The following is a 22,662-nucleotide window of genomic DNA, read 5'->3' as shown; positions in this document are numbered from 1 at the left end:
ACTTTGCACATAAGCAAAACCAATGGCTAAGATCTCTGCTCAGGCACCACTGCAGACAGGAATGCTGTCTGCCTAGACTGAGCACTAGTTCTTAAGTCCTGCTCGTCTTCTGTCTCTGTCTGTTGTCTGGTGGTCAAGACCTGGAGATTTCCACAGTGATCCCTGTGAAATGAGACCCAAGTGGGCCTCCTAGGAAGTGTCCCCACAACACTAGGAAAGCTCTCTTCTTCCCATTGGAGAAACCATAAGCTGAGGGGGTACTTCTAAGTGCAGTGCTTTACCATCCTTAGGGAGGAACAATACAATAATGATGTCAGTGCTCTTCTTTTATAGTCCTTGGTCTTTATGATCCTGGTGAGGCTTCAGCCTCAGCCCCAAGTCCTGGGATTTTTACAATGGTGTCTTGTCTACGGATGGTTAGTCTTCTTGTGAGGGGCACTGAAGTCAGGAACAACCTATGTCACCATCTTGATGATAACCCTCCTCCAGATTTGCAATAAATTAATTTAGGACCCTAGATTTTAATGCTCATAATGGCTTATTAGAAAAAATCTCCCCCTATTTGGACAGCCAAGTGAATCTAGTGACTAACTCTATATTATATATTTAAAAATACAGGGTAAAACTACTCTAGATGGGCAAATGTTTTTCTCATCTTGTGTCTGTAGGAGTATTCACTTAGCAACCCTAAGTCTTTGCATTTCTCATCTGCTCCCATTCAGTTTAGCACTTACACTGTCCAGAGTGGAATCAATACCTTAATGTAAAGAATGGTTACCAGATGAAACTGAACAATGGAAGTAATTGTCTACCCCAGCTCACCCGACAACACTCATGTTTTCCTTTAGACTCTTTGAAATGGGCCTAATCTTGTGCTGGATTAGTACACAAATGTAGAGGTTATTGAATTTATCATGGATTTGCAACACGTTTCTCAAATTTGTAAGTGGCAATACTGAAAAGAGAGCAAATGTGTTGGATGACAGAATATGGATTCAAAGAGATCTGATAATAAGCAAATTTGGGCACATCAGCAAACAGTATGGTTCCTCATACATGTAACTTAGATCCAAAGTATCTGAGAATTGTCATGTGGAAAAGACAGAGGTACAGGAACAGACACACAACAGCTGACTTCAAATATTGGAGCAGGTATTACTATGTTGTGTGAGCCTCCAGCAGATATTCCTAGGACTATTGGATAGAAGTTATAAGAAGGCAGATTTGGGCACAGTATAATAATCAGGTCACGGCAAGGGGTTGAATAACTCTATTGGACTATTGTTTTAGGCAATAGGTAAGGCGTTGGTGATCAACATGGTTGCTTCCAAGTCTTAAATCCTCTAGCTACACTAAGCCCCATGACTGTGCTATCTCACTGACAATTGATCAGAATTGTCCCACATACTCTTTTGCTTATGTAAGTTTATGCTCTGGTAAAGAAAACAGCTTCCACTTCCTGTGGTTATTTAAATATGCAATTCATCAGAAAGGGGTAATGTAATACTTGAGGTTTCAAATAGGTATAAAGAGAATAATATTTTTGTAGTAAAAGACATGGGTATTAAGAGACTGTAGCTTGGATGGTTATACACCCAAATGTTAACAATTCTAATTGATGGGATGTTAGAGATTGCTTTTTACAATTTGAAAGCTGATAAAAGTATTGTTTAAGGTAAGGAATGGAATACAGAATGAACACACACACACACACACACACACACTTTGTGCTCACCACGAACACCAAAAATAATTGGTTCAGAAGACAGTAAATTCTGTTCCAGACAAGAATGAGAGCAGAGATTCAGTGTTGCAGATCATTAGCAGGTATTAGATGTCTGAATTTGTGTTCAATAGATGTGATGTGCTTAGCACAATGTGTGCTAGCTTGTGCCTCTTTCCCCTTTCTCCCATCAAATCCCAGTGTCAGGGGTCTCCTATGAAGTTGAAAAGAGCATTACAGAAAGTGAGAGAGCCCAGTTTAAACATCCCAGCTCTTATTTGCCTTAGATCACTTCAGACCCTGTGTTTTCATTTTCTCACTTCTAAGCTAAGGAGGCTAGTCCATGTTACTGCCTCTCCTGAGGTTCTCATGGGAGAACCATGATTCCAACTCTATGGAAAAGCACCTAGCATTCCCAAGTCAGAATCCACTGGACCTGGACAAAGGAGAGACTTTTCCCTGTGACTAATCTCCTAAAGTGGCTTTCTTTAAACCATTTCATTTGGCTAAAATGAGTACCTTTGGTGCACTTTCATTCCTTAGAAGACCACCAAGAATGGGCCACCAGAATCTCAAGACAATGACTATACTTATTATTTTATCACTACATTAAAAATGAAAATAAACTGAGAAGTTACAAATGCATGCCACTTCATGAATATCGTTGAACAGCAGATTCATCCACTGTAGAAAGTTAAAAGTAGTTTAACTTTTGGGGATGCAAGAAATACACAAAGGTCATAAATGGTAAGATTATTGACAGCACCTTCCGTATGGCATGTATGTATCAATGGAAAATTTTAAAAAGGGAATATTGGCTGGGAAGGGAAGAAATCAGAAGATGCCTAAAATTTCTACAAACATATAGGCTTATATAAAACAAGCCCCAAACTGAGATACTTAAGGAATGTTGAAATTTGGTGTAGGCAGGAGATCCCCATTTTATGACGTTTGAACACACTCTTTCTCTTGTTGGATAGCTGGGGGGTGGGGGAAACAAACACACAAAAAAATCATTAAGAAGGCATATTCCTAGGAGTAAGTTCAGTTTTCTTCCAAGAGTTATTTGCCAAGTTATTGAAGCTTGCCATATCTGCTTTACATTTAGAAGGCTAAGGCACTAACCACAAAACCCCAGTTCAGTGTTTGTGTTGCATGTGCACACGTTAACCACCTGAACATTTATGAGAACATACATCAACTACATATTTTTTTCATATGAGAGGCAGATTTACGCTATTGCCATTTTTTCCATAGATTATTCTGAGACTGAAGAGGAAGTGAAGCATTTTCCTCAGATTTATCTATCATTACATAATTAGGAAGTTATAACCTTTCAGGTACTTCTGACTTAACTGCATTATCAAATAACACTGACATGACAAAAAGTGCCCCTCAGGGTTGTGAATATGCTTGGAGTTTTTCTATCAGGCTGTAATTCTCAAAGGAAAATCTGATCCTTTGGAGTCTGGGAACTTTGAGTGCCCCCCAAATCTAAACTTTTTCTCTACCTTATATTGTCAATCAGGTAGAGAAAGCCAATACTGCAGCTTGTGTCATTCTTTAGGAATGAAATCATGGACCCAACCTGCTAGATGCAGAAAATGCCTAGTAACCATAAAGTGGATGAAACTGAGACTTTTCTAGTCCTTAGTCTAATATTCCAAGATTAGTTATAATGAGATTTTTAGTAATTTTCCAACAAGAAACTAGATTTATATTTTCCCATTATTTCTTGGGTCTATCACATGAGAACCACTTATATAACTGAAGTAAGAAAACAACTATTTGATATTTTCAACTGTTGCATTAAATACAATGGTACTCTAATTTTTGCTTAGTCAGTGGCAAAATTTACTGGAATAGTTTATTTTCTGAACCTATAAACGTTCACCATTGTTTTTCTCCACTAGAAATCCCCAGTCCCATGACTTGCTTTCCTGTGAAGGAAGAGTATTTTTTTTCTTCAGTATTGGTTTTCTTCAGTTTTGACCTGTCAAACTTCTTCACTTCAGACAAGTCTGGCTTATCACTCATCTTGACTAAAAGAAAGACTGAAAAAAGTTTTAACTTAAAATCAGCAGAACTAATGTCATACTAAGGAATCACAGCCAATAATTCTCATATTTAATATCAATGCGTATTTTATCTGCTGATTTTCAACAAGAAAAAAGCACGCATCTTAGAAAAGTCATGTTTTTATTAGAATACTTTGAATTACACATCACTGCCCCATTTCCAATAAGCAGTAAAAAACCTGAATCAGGATCCACTAGAAACCAAGATGCTCTAAAATCCAGAGTCAGTATGTCTGACTCTTTTACATCGAGCTGAGGTCAAACGGAGGTGACAGAAGCACAAGAAGAGATAGAGATAGAAGAAAAATAAGGACTGTGTTTAACCAACTAATGATTTTGTAACAAGAGACAGCATTTATTTGAGCAAATTCATATTGCATTCAATTAATTTGGGACATTTTTCTTGGAAAGTAAGAAGCAGCATTAAAAAAGGGTTAAAAAAAAAAAAGGAGGGTGGCATAAGTTGCACTAGTTTCTTTCCATTTTATCTGCCCAAAGATAGATTCAGGAGCCACAATAAGAGAGGGAGAGGATTTAATCCAGTTATAACTAATTACATGTCTCATATTAGCTCCTTTTGGCACTGGTTTGTAAATGCTGATAGAAGACACAGCTAATTCGGATCAGACCAAGGACTTCAGCTGAGGGATAAACCAAATAGAGTTGATTTTTACTTCATCGTGTTTTCTCTGCATAAGGAGAGTTTAGGAGATGAGGCGCCCTGTGACCATTCTAGATTTATCTGAGCAGAGACAACTGAAGACCCCAGAGACCGCAAAACAAAGGGGTCCAGCTCGTGCCTGGTCCCATTCTGGTGGGGTTAAGACACGGCTAGTGCCCGGAGTAGAATGGAGAGGCCCCCAAACAGCCAGAAGTCCCGAGTATGCCTCCCTTCCATGGAGGTCACCCCAAGACCTGATGAGCGACCAGTCGCCCATCTCCAGAGGTAGGAAAACAGGGACTAACAAATTATAAAGGGCTGGGCGCATGGGCCGTTTTGTCAGGAGCACTTCGCTTACATTTTAAAATAACCATCATCTTTGTTGGGCGCACATCCCACCTTTTGGCCACAGGAAGGGAGAATGCAAAGCGCCAGCTCCAGAGGGTCCAAACCCGGCAGCACCCATATTCCTCTAAGTCTCGGGCGTGCAGCCACCGCAGACAGGCCGGCCTTCCAAGGACCCACCCTGGGAGGACTCCGCAACGCTCAGAGGCGGCGCGGCAAAAGACAAAGGCGCGGACTCTCTAGGAGATGCAGTTAGAAAACCCCAGTCCCGACTCAACCCCACCAGTTCCCGAGAGACCGACCCCTTCCGCACAGCAGCTGCTGCGCCCTCCTGCCCCCATAGTTTTCTGGCTCCGCCAGGACGGCAGGTCCTTACCTGATGGCTTGAAGATGGTTGAAAGGACGACGGCTGGACCAACGCTACTCCACACACTGGACAAGGTTAACCTTCCTGCCTGGCACCCTACAGTTATAAATTGTGGAGCCGACCCAGCTCCGGACCCCTCCCCGACCACTTCTGATTGGCTGAGGGATCCCAGGCCCTCCTCTTCGCTGCCCCCAACTCCCCCCTCCCCGAGCTTTCGTCTTGTAGGCTTGAGTCCACTGTCTCTCCTCTACTCAGGACCTCTCTCCTGCATCAGTGTCTTGATAACGTCTTACCGGAGCCACCTCCCCAGATACTGTCTAAGCCTTCTCTGATTCGCCGCCGAGGGATTGCCTGCCTGCCTCCCTGGTCTCTCCCACTATTTTCTTGCTAAGGATCCACTTCCCTCCTTCCCAAGTTCACTCATTCTTCCAATATAATTGGGTCCTCTACAATAAGCAAGCACTTCTTTCTTGCCCAGTTAGGTTCCAACGTCTGGAACCGAGTTTGATAGCCATAGAGTCTAAGTACTCTGTGATAACCAAACAATTGTTTAGAAATAATGCGCAGTGGCGTCTGTTCAAATCCTTGGCCAGGTCGTGGAGGAGGGGAGCTCCTTGAGAGGGTGGGCAGTTCAGTCATTCACCCCCACGGCTGAACTTTTCTGTCACAGTGGTGCTCTCCTATGTAAAAGTCACATTTTCAATTTTCTCAGCCACTGAACGTGGTAGTAGTCAATTTAGGGTAATCATAGGAGGATCTACTGAGGCTATTCATCATTTATCTCCCAATCCCTAGCACTTTGCTTGGCCCACGGAAGACACTAAATACCTGTCTATAGATTGAAGTAATACATCTGTGATAGAGCATAAATGTGGGACAGTAGCACCCACCCAGTGTCCATGTTGGGGGAGGAAAGTGAGGATCCAGTAGTTACTTGAAAGGACTAAATGTTCAAAGTCATTTTCTGGATACTCACACAGAACCTTAGAGCATTAAGGTAAGATGGAAATAGGACGATGTTTTTAGCTTGTATCCAATATTTGCCATATGGTTCATATATGGTGGTAAAGATACTCTGCATAGATCAGCATCCACTCTGTCCATGAGGATTTCTCAAGCCCTTCTCTTCTCTCCAGTCATTCCTTTTTCTGTGTTCTTGTGACACTTAGTGTTAATTTGAGAGTTTTGTATGTTTGTTGAAGAAATGTTTAAAGCAGAAAGCCACCCTCATTCAACAAATAATATTTATTGAGTGCCTACAATGTCCCAGACACTAAATATAATACACAATGTTTCCATGACTCAGGTTTTAATGTTTTTAACATTTTGGTTTATTTACTTTTTTTAAAGAATAAAAATAGTACAGAAAAACCGAGGTTCCCTTGACCCTTGCCTTGTGTCCATTTACTCTCCCACTTCCCCAGAGGCAGTCCAATCTTGAATGTGAAGTACAGTTTCTAGACTATTTTTCTATCATTACTGATTTATGCAATCTCTGTTTCTAAGAATGACAGAGTACATTGTGTGGTCCAGTGCTCCACGTGTAAGACTGAATTTCCACATTACTTGGGGTCAACAGGAAGTTCCAGACACCCAACCACCCCACCATAGCCCAAAATTCAAAATCTGCCTTGAATCTATCAGAATTCACCTAATAACAATGTTTATCTTCATTTATGCCAGTTACCACAAGAACCCTGAGATCCCTCATGACACCCCTCAAATCCTTCATTTTAACCTCCATAAAGCTGTGACCACATCCCTTCCCTAGTTTCTCACACCCCTTCCCTATTCCTAAAACAAAATTCACCCTCAGTAATTCCCCTATATCCTCAACCTCTTCTCTAAATCTGTCCTTTATTGTCTTCCCCTAACAGAAACCAGGCTCTCCTTCTGAGGACTCTGTGTCCCCTGAAGCCCACTCAAGAGAAGTATATGATTTTTCTCTCACACCACCACCGTACCACAGAACCTGAATGCTGAATAAATGTCTTTCTTGCTTCTCATTGCTGCCTTAGGCAATTCCTCTCTCACATCTTTAAAAACTGCTGGCTTTTGGCAGCTTATCACCAACTAGACTTTATTGTTGTCATCTACCAAACTTCATTTTCCCATCTCTCCTTATAATTTGAAGATTTTAGCTCCTGGAATGTGGTCACTCTCAATGAAGTAGTACTGTCCTAATTCCTGGTGAGCTCAAGAACAACCATTCTGACACACTGACTCCCTCAGTTCCTTGAACACTTCTCCTTCATGACATTGTCTTTAACCCCACCTCAGCTACTCACTCACATGGTCATACCCTGGGCCCTGTCATAGCTATTTTAGCAACTTCTCCATAATCTCAGTTTCAAACATTCCTCTTTCTAACTATCACCTCCTTTCTTTTCAGCTCACTCAGAATCCAACCTTCTTTAAACTCACCAAAATCTCCAACCCATAGATCTTATCAGAGTTCATCATCCCTTGCTCCCTTATTGATTTTTCTCCCCTCCTTCTCCAGCTTAAATGTTATGTTCAGTCTTCATTAACACGTGTTTACATGTACCCTGTACTCTCCTAACCCTCTCTCATTTTGTATTGTTTCCTTGGAAAAATCATAACCATGACTAAACCAAATACACCTCAAGGAGCTTGAACCCACACAGCTAAACCTAGCTGGAGGAAAATGCACAACCACATGAATAACTTTATCTTGTCTAAAATGAACTTCAACCAGGCCCTTAATGCTGCCAGTAAATTACTCAATTACTCAATAGACCTCCTCTTCCTTAACTTTCCAAATGTTTTAAGTTATAATTTCATACTCTCTCTCCTCAAACTCCCAACACCACCTCCCCATCCCAACTTTTCTGTTACTTTCTATTTTACTAGAAAATTGTAGGTATCAAAAGTGAACTTTCACTGACTTCTACCACCACATCACTTCACCTATCCACACCTGCATCTGTATACATAGACTTCTTGTTGATACCTTTATTAGTCAGAGTTCTTCAGAGAAAGAGAACCAACGGGATAGATAGGTAGATGATAGAAAGATACATAGGGGATTTATTATGAGGGATTGACTTATGTGATTATGAAGGCTGAGAAGTTCCACGATCTGCTAAGTGAAAGCTGGAGGCCCAGCAAAGCCAGTGTTGAATTTCTGGTAAAATTCTGAAAGCCCAAGAACCCAGGGCCAGAGGGTGGCTATGGGAGGTGGGGAGCATGCAATGGTATAAGTCCCAGTCCAGTTTCAAAGACCCGAGAACCAGGAGTACCAATGGCAAGGGCAGGAGAAGAAGAATGTCTTAGCTTAAGCAGAGAGAATAAATTTGACCTTTCTCTGCATTTTTTCTATTTGAGCCCTCAACAGATTGGATGGAGCCCACTAACATTGGTGAGGGCAATTATTTTTACTCAGTCTACTGATCAAAATTCTAATCTCTCCTAAAAACACCCTTGCAAACACACCCAGAAATAATATTTTAACACTTATCTGCATGTCCCTAAGCCCAGTCAAGTTGACACATAAAATTAACCATCATAGAAATTGTCTTATATAAATTAGCCCAAAAGTCTTCAATATGAATGAAATAGAGAAGGATATGCTTGAATGAATGCTAAAAAATTTCAAGGAACTTTAAAATTTGCTAGTATATATAGAAAGCTATTAAATTTTAAATGCTTTTTAGAAATAATAAAACTGTTGTGTCTTAAAATTGACTAAAAACATTTTGGGATTATTTGGGTTGTCAAAATATAAAAAGAAAACCAAAAAAAATATTTTTAAATCTCAAGAGGAATTAAACTAACCTACCATAAGTAAAATAAACTTTTGCAAACTCTAATCTCTTTCAGAGAACTATGTCATTAAATTAATAAGGAAATAAGCCAATAAATTACATGAAACAAGTCAAATATTTAAATGACTGGAGAGAGAATATCATTTCAAAAAGATTGTAAAGATCTGTAGTACATATTATCCTATTGAACATTAAGCCAAGGACTTGTGTAAGTCAGAGTTCTCCATAGAAACAGAACCAGTAGGATATATTTATTTCAAAGAGTTTTGTTTATTTACATTTATTTCAAGGAACTGTCTTATGTAACTGTGGGGACTGGCGAGTCTGAAGTCCACAGAACAGGCCAACAGGCACATGCAGGAATTAATGCTACAGTCTTGCAACAGAATTTCTTCTTCCTCTGGGAAACCTGAGTTTTCGCCCTTAAGAACTTTCAGGGGGAAAAGGGGGGGCACCTGAGTGGCTCAGTTAGTTGAGTATCTTACTTGGTTTTGGCCCAGGTCCACATAGCGGTCATGGGATTGAGCCCAACTTTTAGCAACCCACCCTTCCTGCTGCTGAGCCCCCTGTTGGACTCTATGTTCAGCTGAGAATCTTCTTGCTTGGGATTCTTTCTCTCCCTTTGTGCCTACCCACCCCCCCACATGGTCACATGCTGTCTCTTTCTCTCTAAAAATAAATAGATAAATATTAAGGAAAAAAAACTTTTAGTAGATTGGATGAGGCCCACCTACACTATCGAGAATAATCTTTATTTAAAGTCACCTGATTTCAGATGTTAACCACATCTACAAATACCTCATCACCAAGGTCTAGATGGATGTTTAATAAATGAATACTATATGAATACTATAGCCTAGCCCAGTTAACATATCACAGTGCCTAAAACGCCTTCGTCAAGAACTCTCTCTGGAAGACTAAGTAAGTTCCTTTTGAAACTTTTGCTCTAACAATCTCAAGTCTGCTCTAATTATTTTTCAATATACAGATTGCCACACACCGTTCTTTCAGTTCAATAAAAATTTATTGAATATCTACAATGTGGTACATACTATTGGAGTGCCTGTCCCGGAGAAACTCCATAAATTTGAGCTTTTGCGGTTAGTAAGTTTATTTGATCTATTATTACCACTTATTACCTTTAACCAAATGTGTCAGCATTCAAAGGATGCATCTGTATAGACTACTGAAAAAACTTCACCAATAAGATTTGATAAGGGGGGAGGAGTCAAGATGGCGGAGAAGTAGCAGGCTGAGACTACTTCAGGTAGCAGGAGATCAGCTAGATAGCTTATCTAAAGATTGCAAACATCTACAAATCCAACGGCAGATTGAAGAGAAGAAGAACAGCAATTCTAGAACAGAAAATCAACCACTTTCTGAAAGGTAGGACTGGCGAAGAAGTGACTCCAAAGCAACGGGAAGATAGACCGCAGGGGGAGGGGCCGGCTCCCGGCAAGTGGCGGAACAACGGAGCACAAAATCGGGACTTTTAAAGTCTGTTCCACTGAGGGACATCGCTCCAGAGGCTAAACCGGGGTGAAGCCCATGCGGGGTCAGCGTGGCCTCAGGTCCCACAGGGTCACAGAAGGATCAGGGGTGTCTGAGTATATCAGAGCTTACAGGTATTAGAACGGGAAAGCCGGCTACAGAGACAGAGCCGAGAAGTGAGCTCTCAGCTCGGGGTTACCTTGAACCAGTCACAGGCTCGGTGAGCTCGGAGCGCGGCTGGAGGCCAGGGAGACGGGAGTAATTGGGCGCTGTTCTCTGAGGGTGCACTGAGGAGTGGGGACCCCGCTCTTGGCTCCTCCGGGCTGGAAACCAGGAGGCCGCCATTTTCATTCCTGTCCTCCATAACACTACAGAAAGCGCTCAGGGGACAAAAGCTCCCCAAAGCAAACCCCAGTGAATTACTCAGCCCGGCCCCTGGTAGGGGCGGTGCAATTCTGCCTGGGGCAAAGACACTTGAGAATCACAACACCAGGCCCCTCCCTCAGAAGATCAACAAGAAATCCAGCCAGGACCAAGTTCACCTACCAAGGAGTGCAGTTTCAATACCAAGGACAATACCGGAATTCCAGAGGAGGAGAAGCAAACCATAGAACTCATGGCTTTCTCCCCATGATTCTTTAGTCTTGCAGTTAATTTAATTTTTTCTTCTTTTTCATTTTTTTCTCTTTTTCTGCTAATTTTTTTAACTTTTACCCTTTTCTTATTTAACGTTTTTTTAACTAGTTTGTATAATATATATATATATATATATATTCTTTTTTATATTTTTCTTTATTCATTTTCTTTTTTTAATTGTTTTTCTTTTTTTTTCTTTTTTTACTTTCTGAAACTCTTTTTATCCCCCTCTCCCCCCTCATGATTTGGGATCTCTTCTGATTTGGTTAAAGCATATTTTCCTGGGGTTGTTGCCACCCTTTTAGTATTTTACTTGCTCCTTCATATACTCTTATCTGGACAAAATGACAAGGCGGAAAAATTCACCACAAAAAAAGAACAAGAGGCAGTACCGAAGGCTAGGGACCTAATCAATACAGACATTGGTAATATGTCAGATCTAGAGTTCAGAATGACAATTCTCAAGGTTCTAGCCGGGCTCAAAAAAGGCATGGAAGATATTAGAGAAACCCTCTCAGGAGATATAAAAGACCTTTCTGGAGAAATAAAAGAACTAAAATCTAACCAAGTTGAAATAAAAAAAGCTATGAATGAGATGCAATCAAAAATGGAGGCTCTCACTGCTAGGATAAAAGAGGCAGAGGAAAGAATTAATGATATGGAAGACCAAATGACAGAGAATAAAGAAGCTGAGCAAAAGAGGGACAAACAGCTACTGGACCACAAGGGGAGAATTCGAGAGATAAGTGACATCATAAGATGAAACAACATTAGAATAATGGGGATTCCAGAAGAAGAAGAAAGAGAGAGGGGAGCAGAAGGTATATTGGAGAGGATTACTGGAGAGAATTTCCCCAATATGGCAAAGGGAACAGGCATCAAAATCCAGGAGGTGCAGAGAACCCCCCTCAAAATCAATAAGAATAGGTCCACACCCTGTCATCTAATAGTACAATTTACAAGTCTTAGTGACAAATAGAAAATCCTGAAAAAGAAGTCTGTAACATACAATGGTGAAAATATTAGATTGGCAGCAGACTTATCCACAGAGACCTGGCAGGCCAGAAAGAGCTGGCATGATATATTCAGACCACTAAACGAGAAAAACATGCAGCCAAGAATACTATGAATACTATGTCCAGCTAGGCTATCATTGAAAATAGAAGGAGAGATTAAAAGCTTCCAGGACAAACAAAAACTGAAAGAATTTGAAAACACCAAACCAGCTCTACAGGAAATATTGAAAGGGGTCCTCTAAGCAAAGAGAGAGCCTAAAAGTAGTAGATCAGAAAGGAACAGAGACAATATACAGTAACAGTCACCTTACAGGCAATACAATGGCACTAAAATCATATCTCTCAATAGTTACCCTGAATGTTAATGGGCTAAATGCCCCAATCAAAAGACACAGGGTATCAGAATGGATAAAAAGAAAAACAAAACCCATCAATATGTTGCCTCCAAAAAACTCATTTTAAGCCTGAAGACACCTCCAGATTTAAAGTGAGGGGGTGGAAAAGAATTTACCATGCTAATGGACATCAGAAGAAAGCAGGAGTGTCAATCCATATATTAGATCAATTAGATTTTAAGCCAAAGACTATAATAAGAAATGAGGAAGGACACTGTATCATACTCAAAGGGTCTGTCCAACAAGAAGATCTAACAATTTTAAATATCTATTCCCCTAACGTGGGAGCAGCCAACTATAAAAACCAATTCATAACAAAATCAAAGAAACACAACAACAATAGTACAGTAATAGTAGGGGGCTTTAACACTCCCCCTCACTGAAATGGACAGATCATCCAAGCAAAAGATCAAAAAGGAAATAAAGGCCTTAAATGACACACTGGACCAGATGGACATCACAGATATATTCAGAACATTTCATCCCAAAGCAACAGAATACACATTCTTCTCTAGTGCACATGGAACATTCTCCAGAATAGACCACATCCTGGATCCTAAATCAGGCCTCAACTGGAATCAAAAGATTGGGATAATTCCCTGCATATTTTCAGACCACAATGCTCTGAAGCTAGAACTCAATCACAAGAGGAAGTTTGGAAAGAACCCAAATACATGGAGACTAAATAGCATTCTTCGAAAAAATGAATGGGTCAACAAGGAAATTAAAGAAGAATTGAAAAAATTCATGGAAACAAATGATAATGAAAACACAATGGTTCAAAATCTGTGGGACACAACATAGGCAGTCCTGAGAGGAAAATATATAGCGGTACAAGCCTTTCTCAAGAAACAAGAAAGGTCTCAGGTACACAACCTAACCCTAACCTAAAGGAGCTTGAGAAAGAACAGGAAAGAAACCTAAACCCAGCAGGAGAAGAGAAATCATAAAGATCGGAGAAGAAATCAATGAAATAGAAACCAAAAAAACAATAGAACAAATCAATGAAACTAGGAGCTGGTTCTTTGAAAGAATTAATAAGATTGATAATCCCCTGGCGAGACTTATCTAAAAGAAAAGAGAAAGGACCCAAATAAATAAATTCATGAATGAAAGAGGAGAGATCACAACTAAGACCAAAGAAATACAGACAATTATAAGAATATACTATGAGCAACTCTACACCGACAAATTTGACAATCTGGAAGAAATGGATGCATTCCTAGAGACATATAAAGTACCACAACTGAACCAGGAAGAAATAGAAAGCCTGAACAGACCCATAACCAGTAAGGAGATTGAAACAGTCATCAAAAATCTCCAAACAAACAAAAGCCCAGAGCCACACGGCTTCCCAGGGGAATTCTACAAAACATTTAAAGAAGAACTCATTCCTATTCTCCTGAAACTGTTCCAAAGAATAGAAATGGAAGGAAAACTCCCAAACTCATTTTATGAGGCCAGCATCACCTTGATCCCAAACCAGACAAGTTTCCCATCAAAAAAGAGAACTACAGACCAATATCCTTGATGAACACAGATGCGAAAATTCTCACCAAAATACTAGCCAATAGGATTCAACAGTACATTAAAAGGATTATTCACCACGACCAAGTGGGATTTATTCCAGGGCTGCAAGGTTGGTTCAACATCCGCAAATCAGTCAATGTGATACAATACATTAATAAAAGAAAGAACAAGAACCATATGATACTCTCAATAGATGCTGAAAAAGCATTTGACAAAGTACAGCATCCCTTCCTGATCAAAACTCTTCAAAGTGCAGGGATAGAGGGCACATACCTCAATATCGTCAAAGCCATCTATGAAAAACCCACCGCAAATATCATTCTCAATGGAGAAAAACTGAAAGCTTTTCCGCTAAGGTCAGGAACACGGCAGGGATGTCCATTATCACCACTGCTATTCAACATAGTACTAGAAGTCCTAGACTCAGCAATCAGACAACAAAAGGAAATTAAAGGCATCCAAATTGGCAAAGAAGAAGTCAAACTATCACTCTTCACAGATGATATGATACTATATGTGGAAAACCCAAAAGACTCCACTCCAAAACTGTTAGAACTTGTACAGGAATTCGATAACGTGTCAGGATATAAGATCAATGCACAGAAATCAGTTGCATTTCTCTAAACCAACAACAAGACAGAAGAAAGAGAAATTAAAGAGTCCATCCCATTTACAATTGCACCCAGAACTATAAGATACCTAGGAATAAACTTAACTAAAGAGGCTAAGAATCTATACTCAGAAATATTATAGAATATTCATGAAAGAAATTGAGGAAGACACAAAGAAATGGGAAAATGTTCCATGCTCCTGGATTGGAAGAATAAATATTGTGAAAATGTCTATGCTACCTAAAGCAATCTACACATTTAATGCAATTCCTATCAAAGTACCATCCATTTTCTTCAAAGAAATGGAACAAATAATCCTAAAATTTATATGGAACCAGAAAAGACCTCGAATAGCCAAAAGAATATTGAAAAAGATAGCCAGAGTTGGTGGCATCACAATTCCGGACTTCAAGCTCTATTACAAAGCTGTCATCATCAAGACAGCATGGTACTGGCACAAAAACTGACACATAGATCAATGGAACAGAATAGAGAGCCCAGAAATAGACCCTCAACTCTATGGTCAACTTATCTTCAACAAAGCAGGAAAGAATGTCCAATGGGAAAAGGACAGCATCTTCAAGAAATGGTGCTGGGAAAATTGGACAGCCACATGCAGAAAAATGAAGTTGGACCATTTCCTTACACCACACACGAAAATAGACTCAAAATGGATGAGGGACCTCAATGTGAGAAAGGAATCCATCAAAATCCTTGGGGAGAACAAAGGCAGCAACCTCTTCGACCTCAGCCGCAGCAACATCTTCCTAGGAACATTGCCAAAGGCAAGGGAAGCAAGAACAAAAATGAACTATTGGGATTTCATCAAGATCAAAAGATTTTGCACAGCAAAGGAAACAGTTAACAAAACCAAAAGACAACTGACATAATGGGAGAAGATTTGCAAATGACATCAGATAAAGGGCTAGTGTCTAAAATTTATAAAGAACTTAGCAAACTCAACACCCAAAGAACAAATAATCCAATCAAGAAATGGGCAGAAGACATGAACAGACATTTCTGCAAAGAAGGCATCCAGATGGCCAACAGACACATGAAAAAGTGCTCCATATCACTCCACATCAGGGAAATACAAATCAAAACCACACTGAGATATCACCTCACACCAGTCAGAATGGCTAAAATGAACAAGTCAGGAAATAACAGATGCTGGCGAGGATGCGGAGAAAGGGGAACCCTCCTACACTGTTGGTGGGAATGCAAGCTGGTGCAACCACTCTGGAAAACAGCATGGAGGTTCCTCAAAATGTTGAAAATAGAACTACCCTATGACCCAGCAATTGCACTACTGGGTATTTACCCTAAAGATACAAGCGTAGTGATCCGAAGGGGCACGTGCACCCGAATGTTTATAGCAGCAATGCCTACAATAGCCAAACTATGGAAAGAACCTAGATGTCCATCAACAGATGAATGGATAAAGAAGATGTGGTATATATACACAATGGAATAGTATGAAGCCATCAAAAGAAATGAAATCTTGCCATTTGTGATGACGTGGATGGAACTAGAGGGTATCATGCTTAGTGAAGTAAGTCAATAGGAGAAAGACAGCTATCATATGATCTCCCTGATATGAGGAAGTGGAGATGCAACATGGGGGTTTAAGGGGGTAGGAGAAGAATAAATGAAACAAGATGGGATTGAGAGGGAGAAAAACCATAAGTGACTCTTCATCTCACAAAACAAACTGAGGTTTGCGGGGGGGAGGGGGTTGGGAGAAGGGGGGTGGGGTTATGGACATTGGGGAGGGTATGTGCTATGGTGAGTGCTGTGAAGTGTGTAAACCTGGGGATTCACAGACCTGTACATCTGGGGATAAAAATATGCTATATGTTTATAAAAAATTTAAAATTTTCTAAAAAAATAAAATTAAAATTAAAATAAAAGATTTGATGAGTTGCTTGTCTATCAACATATCTCTTGGATGTCAGCATTAGGGGTCCCTTTACAATCTCAAAAGTTTCCTCTACTGTGTGGATCATAAATTTAAGAATGACTTCATTATTATATGAACACATGAGGCCATAACATCCCCTCTGTATCCTGGCTTTTATATGATTTACATTCCTTATCTTTCAAGTATATACTGCTCTGTTTTTACCTACCCTTTCTTATTTATTTATTCACTTTTACTACACTAAAAATCATGAAGTAAGACCAAAATAAGGATGTTTGCTGCATAGAAGCTGGAGTGTAATGGGCTTGATGCAGCCTCATTTTGTTGACCATTTGCAGTGGCATTTTCTTTATGGTCTGTGTAAGTGAAGTTGCACCTTAAGGTAAAACTATGATTGTTGGGGTATCACAATTGCTGACCTGAAGTTATATGTAACAAATTGCAGCCACTCTCTTTCCACATAATTTTAGTCTTGGTAGTCATATCATCTTTGTTCCTACAGCTGTGATCCAAACTAAGGCTCATTATCAAGCCACATTTGTTGCTGGTCCTCATTTAATCTTGGCTTAGTTAATCGAGCTTTTGTCTACGGAATTGGCTCAATCTTACTTACCCATATTTCTTCCCATTCCATTGCTCTTAGGACCAAACACTTTCTTTTTTTTTTAAGATTTTATTTATTTATTTAACAGAGAGAGATCACAAGTAGGCAGAGAGGAAGGCAGAGAGAGAGAGAGACGGAGGAGGAAGCAGGCTCCCTGCTGAACAGAGAGCCCGATGCAGGACTCAATCCCAGGACCCTGAGATCATGACCTGAGCCGAAGGTAGCAGCTTAACCCACTGAGCCACCCAGGCGCCCAGGACCAAACACTTTCTTGACCAAGTTTCCTCCTGTTTCTTGCCAGTAATCCCAAGTCTAATCTCTTATTTCTGGACTATAGTTCCCTAGTATTAGATCTCCGTATTTCACTGCCTACTTTTCTGTATCTTCATCTCCTAACCAAAGCCAATGTCTACTGGAGGTGTACTCTATCTGCTGATCAGAATCCATTATTGGCTCCTCAAAAAACTGATTCTGCTACTCAACTTTTCTTTATAGACTATGTTGAGGAACCTCCCTTGATTACCTGCTACATCCATACAATTGCCATAACATAAATTAATATCAGCTGCTATTTCTATATCTACAAGTAGAAGGCAGAGGCAATCTTGAAAAAGAAGCATCTTTGTTGGTATCTTTAAATTTGGCATATTATTTTATGGAAAAAAAATGTATGTGCTTCTCAAGTAAATTATGTGATAAAAGGTGAGCATCCCGTCTTCTACCCCCTCTGATGTCATCCCTTGAAAAAATGACAGTTAATAGTTTACAAGCAGGGGTTTACAATTTCACACACATATTATTACCTGAGGAGTTTTAAAAAATACTGATACCTGATCTCTACCCAGTGGTCTGCTGCTAAATGTTTAATAACTATTCTGTAGAAGAGGCTGATACATAGCCTTTGTTGATTTTTGTGGTATAAATACTCCCACAATGGCCTATTTTATTTTATTTTTCCTTTTCCTCTTCTTTTTTTCTTTTAATCTATTTTTTTATTTAAATTAAATTAGTTAATATATTCTGTATTATTAGTTTCAGGGGTTGTCAGTGATTCATCAGTCTCATATAACACCCAGTGCTCATTACTCCATCCCCTCACCCTACTCCCTTCCAACAACCTTGTTTGTTTCCTATGATTAAGAGTCTCTTATGGTTTGTTTCCCTCTCTGATCTCATCTTGTTTTAATTTTTCCTCTATTCCCTCATGATCCTCTGTCTTGTTTCTTAAATTCCACACATGAGTGAGATCATATGATAATTGTCTTTCTCTGACTAACCTATTTCACTTAGCATAATACCCTCTAGTTCCATCCACATCGTTGCAAATGGCAAGATTTCATTTTTTTGATGCCTGAGTAGTGTTTCAGTGTGTGTGTGTGTGTGTGTGTGTGTGTGTGTGTGTGTGTGTGTTATACAGCATCTTCTTCTTTAACCATTCATCTGCTGATGGGCATCTGGGATCTTTCCATAGTTTGGCTACTGAGGACATTGCTGCTATAAATATTGGGGTGCAGTTATCTGATGACCAATTTTACCCCATCGATGTGAAATAGTAAATTCAACCAGCTGGTAAAATTCCTGAAATTTTTCTAACCAGATCTCATGAGCCAATAGGAGTTGACTTCAGTGGACCACCGCCTCTACTCTAATCCTATCTCACAATAATTGAATCAGAATCTCTGGAGATAGGCACAAGGTAAATTTGCCTCACACAGAGCTTTTGTGAAGTAGTGTTTGACCCCAAGGTTTTTAACTAGACTCTACTATTTCATAGTAGTGTAACTTTGGGAAACTACAACACCTTTCTTCATCAGCAACATAGGGCTATTACTTGTACTTACTTCTTAGGATAATTATGAGGATTAAAAGAATTTGTGTATGACACTTAGAGCAGTGTCTAGTATGTTAGTTATTCTTATTCTCTCTTAATTCAGTTTCTTCACCTTATCTGAGCTTCTTTGAGAGGATTGTCCAAACCTGACTCTGGCTATCATTTTTAATGTTAATGTTTGACTGACTGGTTATCCAAAGCAACCCAGGAATTCTGTGTAAGAAATAATTTAAGATGGTCTTAGATTAAGAATCTAGACTGAGAACAAATAAGAATTTTAATTAAAAGTACACTTAAAAGTCATAGAACATTGCATTTCATTCCTTATCCTAGGCTGGGGTGGAAGAGGGTAGTGAACATTTGATAGGCTAGAAACATTTCCTATTCACCAATATTGTGAACCTAAATTAAAAATGTTAATGACAGGAGCAACTGGATGGCTCAGTCAGTTAAGCATCTGCCTTCAGCTCAGGCCATGACCCCGAGTCTCTGGAATTGAGTGACACATTGGGCTCTCCGCTCAGTGGAGAATCTGCATCTCCCTCTCCCTCTGCTACTCTCTTCCTTTCTCTCTGTGTCAAATAAAGAAATAATATTTTTAAGATGCTAATGATACACTCCTCAAAAGATGCTTTACTCCATGGATCAGGTACAGTTGTAGACTTTGATGGATAATGAAGGCATAAATGAATATGTTGAAGCGAATTTCTGAAGGATAGATTACAGTTTCATATTCACTGTCCATATGATCTAAAAGCTTAATCTCTTTTTTAAAAAAATCCTATTTACTCAAAATTTTAGAGCCCAAATTCACCTTTGAGATTATTCTTTAATCACTTAAAAGAGAAGGACTTTTTACTAATTACATCTTAGGTATAAGCAAGTTCTGAATGAACTTGCCCATGAGCCCATGGAATTTTCTCAAATATTCTTTGGCTCTCAGGTTTTTAATGAATTTTTAAAATTTGCTAAAAGTTTCTGCTAATCAGTCTAAACAAGAGGAGACTTAGTTAACAGGAAAATAAAGAAAAAAAATACAAGTTTATTTTCGAGATAACATCATTAGACCAGCTTGGAAATGCCCTCCTACAACAACAAAACTTATAAAATTTATGTAGTTTCTTTAGATAGATGATTCACAGGGCGCCTGGGTGGCTCAGTGGGTTAAAGCCTCTGCCTTCGGCTCAGGTCATGATCCCAGGATCCTGGAATTGAGCCCCGCATTGGGGTCTCTGCTCAGCAGGGAGCCTGCTTCCTCCTCTCTCTCTGCCTGCCTCCCTGCCTACTTGTGATCTCCGTCTGTCAAATAAATAAATAAAATCTTAAAAAAAAAAGTAATGTACATGCTAGTCACTGCACTAAAACTTAAAAAAAAATAGATAGATGATTCACATTCCCAATTACTGTGTAGATGACTTAACAGAGTAACAATTAAGCTCTCATCCTTGGACATTTTACTCTGTGGCTCACAAATCAGAACTTTCATCTTCTTAAAAGTATTTTAAATGTGCTTTTGGGTAAATTGGAAGGGGTGGTGAACCATGAGAGACTATGGACTCTGAAAAACAACCTGAGGGGTTTGAAGTGGCAGAGGGGTGGGAGGTTGGGGTACCAGGTGGTGGGTATTATAGAGGGCACGGCTTGCATAGAGCACTGGGTGTGGTGAAAAAATAATGAATACTGTTTTTCTGAAAATAAATAAATTGGAAAAAAAATTAAAACAAAATAAAACAAAATGAAAATAAAGACAAAAAAAATTACAAAATTTATGTGAAATATCAGGGAGAGAAAGGAAAAGAACCAACTTTTTTCCAAATTCTTATTTCACACAGGGTACTGCGGGTAATAATTTGCATATGCTCTTACATGAAGCCTCATGGCAACCATCAAAGTTAGGTCCTACAATTCGTTAAAGTCTTAGGATTAATACCTCATGAAAAGCATTTTTACATACTTCAGTCTGACTCCAAAACTCTTGGCTAAGGTTATTAGACCCATGCTGCTTATGAAAATGTAGGATAAAAAAAAAAAACGCAGGATGAATGCAGTATTTCTATAAGGACATTATGTGTTTATGTACCTGCCTTGTGCATGCTTTTGTGAACTCCACCAAAAGTAGAAATCACATCTTGGTCATTTTTATATCTGTCACCAAACTATTATCCCCCAAACATAAATGCCCATTAAAGGTCTGTTGACTGAACTAGTGGCATCAAAGAAAAGTGTTGGGTCTGGAGTAACTAGAAATATTTTGACATTACTATATTATTATATAATTATAAGATCTATCAGCTTTCCAAAAACTGGATTTTCAAAACCCATACCAAATTAAGCATAACTTAATATACTATACCATCTCAGAACTTAGTGGATGAAAATAAGTGGTAGTTTTTTTATGGCGTGTATTTTACACTTAAAACACATCTTAATCCAGATAAGATTTCATTTCAAATATTCAATAGCCATATGTGACTAGTGGCTATCTTATTGGAAAGTGTAGTTCTATATTATTTGGTGTATGTTAAATTTTTCACAACATTTTTATTAACAAAATTCAGAAAATAAGGGCTTATATATGATGAATTCCTAGAAATATATCTGCATGTTTGGAGATGTGTAAATCATATAAAATTTAAGTGAGGGAGTATTTTTCAAACATAATTTATATTATGGAATTTAAATACAATAAACTTTTAAAATTTAAAAGCAAATAAAAATATAAAGAAACCAATTGTGATTACTCCCCTACTCAACAATATCAGCAGTTTTGTACATCTATATGACTACACACTCAGACACACACAAATATAGTAGTATGTTTTTTCTGTCCTATGTAAGACTGGGGGACATGAAAGAGAAAAAGGATCTATGTCCTGTAAAAAGAAATAGGTCTGGTTTTCACCCTAGTTCTCTCTCTATGCAGATTCACACTTACCATTTATTCTGCTGAATACTTTTCCTAACCAGCCTTCAGAGAAATCAAGACACTATTTTCCTTGACATTGCCAAAGTTCCTCAGAGCTCAAAGAATGGGGGAGAGGAAGTAAGGAGTTCATCAGTAAAATGCAAAAAAAAAGAAAGAAAAAAGAAATGCAAAAAAGAGAGATACTTATTTCCAAGGTCTTAGTAACTATCACTCCAATTCTTCTTCCCCAAAAGCTGTTGTTTGTGAAACAACAAATCATACCAGTTGGGTGGCCTGTCTGATAGTGTACAGATGGCCCATGCAATCAAGATTCTAAACCTCTCCACAAGTAAGTTCAGAAGAGAAAGTCAGATCAAAATTGGGTTGAGAGTGCGTGGTAGTGCTCATCAGAGTGACAAGAGAGGTCATCCAAGATCAGAACTGCTGATTGGGTGTTTGAAATCTCATTTGGGGTCCAGACCACGGAGATAGACTGTCCTCATTACTCCCCCACAGTTACTACTTGATCCATGACTCTGGTTGTGGGCCAGAGTCTTTCCCACCAGACAGTGTGGGAAATACCTACACTGGCCAGACCACCACTTTCGGTTCCTTTTTCTTATAGAAGCAGCTTGTATGAGTACTTCAAGGGTAGCAAGAATGTGAATTAGTTCAAGGACCCCTGTGTGTGTGTGAGTGTGTGATAGGCAAGACTAAGTGAGAAAAGAGGGTTTGAAGCCGTCAATCATAGGGCCTGGGG

The 22,662-nt window shown here is 39.2% G+C and overlaps 1 protein-coding gene and 1 pseudogene across 1 annotated transcript; one reads left to right on the top strand and one right to left on the bottom strand.

Moving 5' to 3' along the window:
* Positions 1-2,665: 2,665 nt before the first annotated feature.
* On the bottom strand, positions 2,666-3,760 carry TMSB15A (thymosin beta 15A). Its single transcript, XM_044235441.1, is given in 3 exon segments — positions 2,666-2,703; positions 3,660-3,684; positions 3,686-3,760. Coding segments are annotated over 3 exon segments (138 nt in total).
* Positions 3,761-5,053: 1,293 nt separating this feature from the next.
* LOC122896558 overlaps positions 5,054-22,662 on the top strand; it is a 38,028-nt pseudogene continuing 20,419 nt past the window's right edge.

This window comes from Neovison vison, chromosome X (genome assembly GCF_020171115.1).
Source record: "Neovison vison isolate M4711 chromosome X, ASM_NN_V1, whole genome shotgun sequence".
NCBI lineage: Eukaryota > Metazoa > Chordata > Mammalia > Carnivora > Mustelidae > Neogale > Neogale vison.
This window is presented reverse-complemented; position numbering and strand designations above follow the sequence as displayed.